Source organism: Grus americana, chromosome 1 (assembly GCF_028858705.1).
Source record: "Grus americana isolate bGruAme1 chromosome 1, bGruAme1.mat, whole genome shotgun sequence".
Lineage (NCBI taxonomy): Eukaryota > Metazoa > Chordata > Aves > Gruiformes > Gruidae > Grus > Grus americana.
Genome location: NC_072852.1, coordinates 150,481,293 through 150,487,292, shown reverse-complemented (window position 1 = coordinate 150,487,292; position 6,000 = coordinate 150,481,293). Strand labels below are relative to the sequence as shown.

Below are 6,000 nucleotides of genomic sequence, written 5' to 3'. Positions count from 1 at the left end.
TGGAGTTATGCACAAAGGTAGTTGTACTACCACTGGCTGAAATACAGAATAGGTAAGGAACATGTTTTAATAGCAAAAAGGTACCAGGAAACAGGTCCATCTTGTAGTTTTCATTAAAGCTATGAACGGACTTACTTATCACAGGAACAAGCAACACAGAGCTCATTAGACGCTGCCTCACATCAAACTGTTCTCAGCAGTCACAAAAGTTTTCTTTTTAGGCCACACAAATTCCAAGACAAACAAATTCATTATTCACTCTATTTCACCTTGCTAAAGCAACACCAGGACTACCACCCAAGGATAAATCCAGTACTCCATCATGACATAATACCTTTTTTATTACAATATCCAAAAAACTGAGTATGCAAGATTTTGAGATCTCACGATCCCTTCTTCGATCTCAGGAATGTGCCATCTAAAGACTGTATATTTAAACCATAAAGGAGTTTAAATGTAAAGAAAAGAGAAAAACGCATTTCTTCATAAACATTCTGTGTGTCTCTTCCTACCAACCACGCCATCCTCTGTAAAACCCGAAGATTTCTTTCCGTAAAGCAAATATATATATAGTGTTGGTAGCCCGCCCCACCCCGTCCCAAGATCAGTTTTTATTAATCCTCTGTATTAGTGTCAACAATCAGCTACAGATACATATTACTTTGAGAATTAAATACATAATCGTTTAATTCAAACAAGCAGAAGGGCAAGAGGAAAAAGCATTATGTGGATGGCACATTTGGTTGTAGATTACCAAAACATTCAGCCTTTACAATTCAATGATTCTTTCTCCAGTAATCAACTTTCAAATAAAATTTCTCTTTGTTGCAATTACAGACCAAAATACACTAGATAGTTTTCTTTTACTACAATCTTACCATAGTAGTTTAAGAAGTACTATTACAAAATGCTTTTAATTAGTGTACTCTTTACAAAGAGTCAGAGAGGCAATGTAATAGCAGAGTACAGTGTAAAGAGTGCTTCTAGGAACTAGGAGTTTTTGTAATATACTACTCGGTAAGCGATATAGCTACAGAACTCACAGCCACAACTGTTATGTCTACTCTCTCTCACTTAAGTGGCTGCAGCTTCAGTGCATTCAAACTGTGCCCGATGTCTCTGAACGGAGAGTTCTGCCTGCATGAGCAATCTGAACAGATTAACACTGGTTTGAATTGAAAACGCCCCTCCTTGATCTGAGCTAACTATGTAAACGTACACAGGAGAGGGGAGTTTTGAACTCAGCCGGGAAGGTGAGTGCTCGCCACGGCCACCCAAGGGAAACTCTCAACCTGAAGAGAGGTGGTCGGAGATTAACAGAACACAAGAAGAGGCAAACAAAAAAAAAAAAAAAAAAAAAAGAAAAAAAAAAGGACGAACAGCAACCGACAGAGCAAACACTTTAGAAAGAACCTATTCCTTAAGCCTGCTTCAGATATTGCTCTGCTCTATAAAAGTGAATTTAGGACCTAAGGCTTGTAAGTTATGAGAGGCCCAGGAGGCCAAGTCCATCTTCAACGTCACTGAAGTGCTTTCACAAGATATAGCTTTTCCCCGTGTTCACTGGTGAAGATGGGAGCCTTTTTGTAGTGTTCCACCAACTCATCCATAGTATTAAAGCGACGCTGCCCAATACAATAGACATTGTCCACGAGTTGCACCTTGAAATGTTTGTTCTTCCCCGATGCCTTTAGAGATACCGAGAAGTCACTGGGCTGTTGAGAAGAATTCAAAAAGAAAAAAAAAAGAATTACATAAAAATGAACAAAATGAAGGCGTAATTTTGTGGTTTCAGGAACAAACTGTGTCATATAGTTGACGGTAATTTATGTTAGTCTTTGTTCCACAGCTTGGTGCTTTAGCCACTTAAGAAACCCACTAGTCTATTATTCAGTAAATAATTGCCATCATTATTAACGTGTACAGTTAAATCAGTTAAGTGAAAGCTCCCCAGATGCGCAGTCTGAAGTTGCCAATTACATGACTAAATTGCAAATATTATCTTAGTTACTCAATCTACAAGCACGAGAATGTCGAGGAGAAGGGAAAAAACTTTCATCATGTATGGTCTCCTTGCAAGAGAGCCCTGGAGAAAGCACTTATTGCAATATTGCTAGGTGAGATGAAGAAAATTCCCCGTATTGCTTTTTTTAGAGCCATGACCACTAGAGGGCTGTTCTCGCTTTGCAGTGCAAAAGACAGAAACACATTCACCTTTTATCTTCCTTACCACGCGGATGGGGAATAATTTCTCCCATTGAGTATACCTTTTTTGTAAAAAAATATAAAGCTAGAATAAAAACCCAGTACAAATCTCACCATCAAACCACTGCCCACAAAAGACAAAATTTAAGCACTAATTAAGTTATTCAGGACAGAACAATTTCACATGATAAATCTCTTCATCTTGGCAACTGGTTGCTTTAACGAAGACAGCGCTGTCATCCAAACAGCTGGGATGAGACCATGCTGCTTTCTGTACCACATGCTGCCATAGGAAGGTAAAAAGGACACAGTGTCCATTGCTTCCAGCTGAACTTCATCTCTAACCATGGACTGCTGCTGGCTGGCCGTAGAGATGGGAGCATGGGCTTTGCCCCACAAGAAGTGTCTGGATGGGGGTGTTGCCAGCCAGCAGGAAAATGGAATAATGAAAAATAAAAAGCACACACCAGAGTTTGTAGCAAGTACTTAATGGAGATAAGTAATGCCTGATGTGACTGGAGGTCCTGCTGCAGGGTCTCTCCCTGCTGAAGGCATGGCTTCAGGCAGAAACCATGCCAAATGCAGACACAGCCTTCCTGCAGTCCCTCGGTCCTCCCCCACACCACACTGCTGCTTCGGTCAGGCCAGCACTGCAAACCTGAAATTGTCCAGGCTAAACAAAACCCACAAGGGACTATCTGGTTCACAGCACCGCCTTACGAACAACCCCGAGCGCAGCTGCGGCACAACAGAAGACCGAGCCAGCGGGGGAGGGAAGCGGGAGCCCTCAGTTGTTACTGCTGTCACCAGACTTCGGTTCATGAAACCGCAGCCTCCAGAGTCCTCTACACTGTGTTTGGGGCGTCAGGTACACACTTGAGTACGTACCCAAGTAAGGTGAAGGACAGCATTTTCTCAAGCACATTGTCTTTTTTTCTTGCAGTGATGTGGGTCTCTGCCCCACACATCCCCCACGTCCTGCCTAACTCAAAATCTTGTCCCTTGCATCTCCCCCTCACCTGTTTTAGTCCCAATGCCTTCTTTGCCTTCCCTTCCTACTCCATCGACCCTGCCCAGAGCAAACAAAGCTCCTGCTGTGCCTGTTGATCTGGCTCTGTGGCCCAACTCCCTGGGCTTGCACCTTGGCATTGGGCAGCAGCTCTTCCCCTCCCACGCTACTCAAGCCAGCAGCTAGCTCCCCACACATCTGGACTAATGCTCTTCTATCTCAAGCCACTACATTCCAGATCCACAAGCAACACTGCTTTAAAAATTATTTTATGTAACATCCATAGGAGAATTACTACTTCCATCTATAACCTGGTGCCTCCGGGCCTTGGCTGGGTTAGTGCAGGCCCCGGCAGGACAGCAACTTCAGCCATCGAGTTGCTCCAAACTCACTGGCTCAACATACACACAGCAGCCCCCGTGACTGTCAAGAGGAGAGGACTGGGGAGGGTGGGGAGAGGGATGGAAAGAAGTGTCTAATAGCCTATCTTTGGGGTTTCCAGTTCTCCACCCAAGATACATCTCGTGCCCTGTCATCTAGCTCCAAGTTTGAAAACTGCTATTTTAAGCCAGCTAGCTCTGATACGAAACCCCTGTCTCAGGAGCATCACAAACAAGGCAGCACAGAGCTCACACCAAGACTGACCAGTTTTCAACACCTACCCTCCTGTGTTAAAGCTAACTCGGTTGTACCAACACTGCGCTGTGGTTAAGATCTCAAATGCAGTGTGGACAAACCCTCTGGCAGGGCAGCCAAAACTACACAGACCTAGGACCTGTTGCAATAGACGTGTCCACAGCCCTTAGCAGCAGCCATTAAAGGGTAACGAAGCACAGGCCTGCACAAGCGAAGCTCTGCAGAAGCTCGGGGACCCTGGGCTTACGGAGGAGAAATTTAGGGCACGGGCTCCAGGCAGCGTGCTGATTGCTCTGCTCCAAACCTAGGCTACCAGGCAGGTCCGTGGGGTCTCATTCAAGGACAGCACTGAGGGGAGCACTTACAGACTAGCCGCTTAGGATTCAAAAAACAAGATCAAGTCTTCCTAAGTTCTGTTGCTTCCATGGGTGATGCCTATGCCAAATGAAAACCAGTAACCCAAGGGCCCTCATTTAAAATAGAAGAACTTAAAAAATGGAAAGTTCATAATCTGAACCACACTTTTTGTTGTTTTAAGAACAGGAAAAGATGTTATGACAAAGGTTTAGAAATAAGTGAAATAATCACTTAGTGCTGAACAAAGTTTTAACATTTTCTGACAAAGCACAGTTGTTTTCAGCATGTCAACATTATCAGTTTTCAAAGCTCCTTATATCTGCTAAGAATCATTATCTTTAGACCAGAAAGGATGCGCTAATGACACACAAAGAGGTGCTGGAACAGGTCTTAGACCTCTGATCTACTGTCCTATATCCCAGGTACTGGCCAGACTTAGATCTTTGTGATACATTAAATGTTCTTCCTGCCATTTTAATTATAACTTTAATGAATGAACATTGTCCTGAACTATTGTCCATTCCTCTCAGCCTCGGAGCTGCTAATTAGATTGATGCATAAATAGAAGATGCTATTATCACTTATTTTCTCCAGATTATATGTTACAAAGTTTATTCTTTTCGTGAGCTGATTTCATTAGAAACACAGCGGAAAGGCTGATCTAACTCTTTTGAGAGCCATCATCCGGTGCAAAGAGATGGAAGAGGTCGAACAGCTGTTGCAAAAATCCTGAAACCCTTTATTGGCCTCAGCGTGGTAACTTCTAAAGGATACAAGAACAAACAGCAGAAGCAGCTGGACTTACATTTGTTTTTATTTTGGTTCTTTCCTACTCTAACAAACATGCAATATGGTTAAAAACCTATTAAAAAAAAATTCTAGATAAACTACTGCTCTTAACATTACCATTTCGAAGTATGCTGGTTTGATGCAGCCTGAATTGGTTCCCTGCTGTCCTCCTTGGATTTGCTCCAAGTATGTTTATTTTATTTACTGTTTAAGCTATTTTGTTTCAACTGCTGGCCAATTTTTCTCCCCTCTCCCTCTGAAATTAATTGCTACATTTGGATGTTTGCACATTAACTTTTCCAGGAATAAAAGCCTCATATATACCAAATAAGGGCACATTAGAAGTAAGCTTTAATCCCTGAAATCTACAGAGGAGTTGATGCCTCTGCAACAGAATTAGAGCATAGCTTCGCAGCAGAGAACTTGTGAATATTTCTGTGCCATCATAATTGGGAAGACCTAAACTTGAAGTTAAATCAATTCCTAAATCAGAAACTGGAAGATTAGCTGTTATGCATCTGCAGCTCTTCAGTCTAGGTGTAATATTTCTTTGAATTGTTTCAGATTCCTTTATTTTAACTCCCGCTTATGACTAAGATGAGCATAGGTTAGGTGATGCCTACCGCATCTGGAAGACAACAGGCAAGAAGGTGTTCCTTTAATTTTACATCTTTGGCCAGGAACTTCACTGTCTTTTCAAAAAAAGATGGAAAATTTTATCATGAAAACAACGTATAAAGCGATATAAGGGAAAAAAACAAGTGAAACCAGGAAAGAAAGTTCCCTCTTTACAATCTCCATTTGAGAATGAAACAAGACAATTTTACCATAAATGGCAATGTTGGGGAAAGTAAGTCCCCCGAAAGCCTTTTACTGATCTGTAACTTTTTTTTTTTATTCCTTTCAATCCAGTTCAACCTGGCAACAGCCTTTCTCCACGGAAGATACTCTCATCTTCAGAATATTCTAAACCCTTCGAGCTCGCATCTGTGAGCCTGCCCTGG

General features: G+C 42.2%; 1 protein-coding gene across 4 annotated transcripts in view; it reads right to left on the bottom strand.

The window, feature by feature from the left end:
* Positions 1–323: 323 nt before the first annotated feature.
* The window catches only part of NCK2 (NCK adaptor protein 2), an 83,977-nt gene continuing 78,300 nt past the window's right edge, over positions 324–6,000 (bottom strand). For all 4 annotated transcript variants that reach the window (XM_054811951.1, XM_054811966.1, XM_054811957.1 and 1 more), the window contains one exon: positions 324–1,715. In XM_054811951.1, coding sequence (XP_054667926.1) covers positions 1,521–1,715 — 195 coding nt within the window. In that variant the 3' untranslated portion in view covers positions 324–1,520. The remainder of the gene's footprint in view (positions 1,716–6,000) is intronic.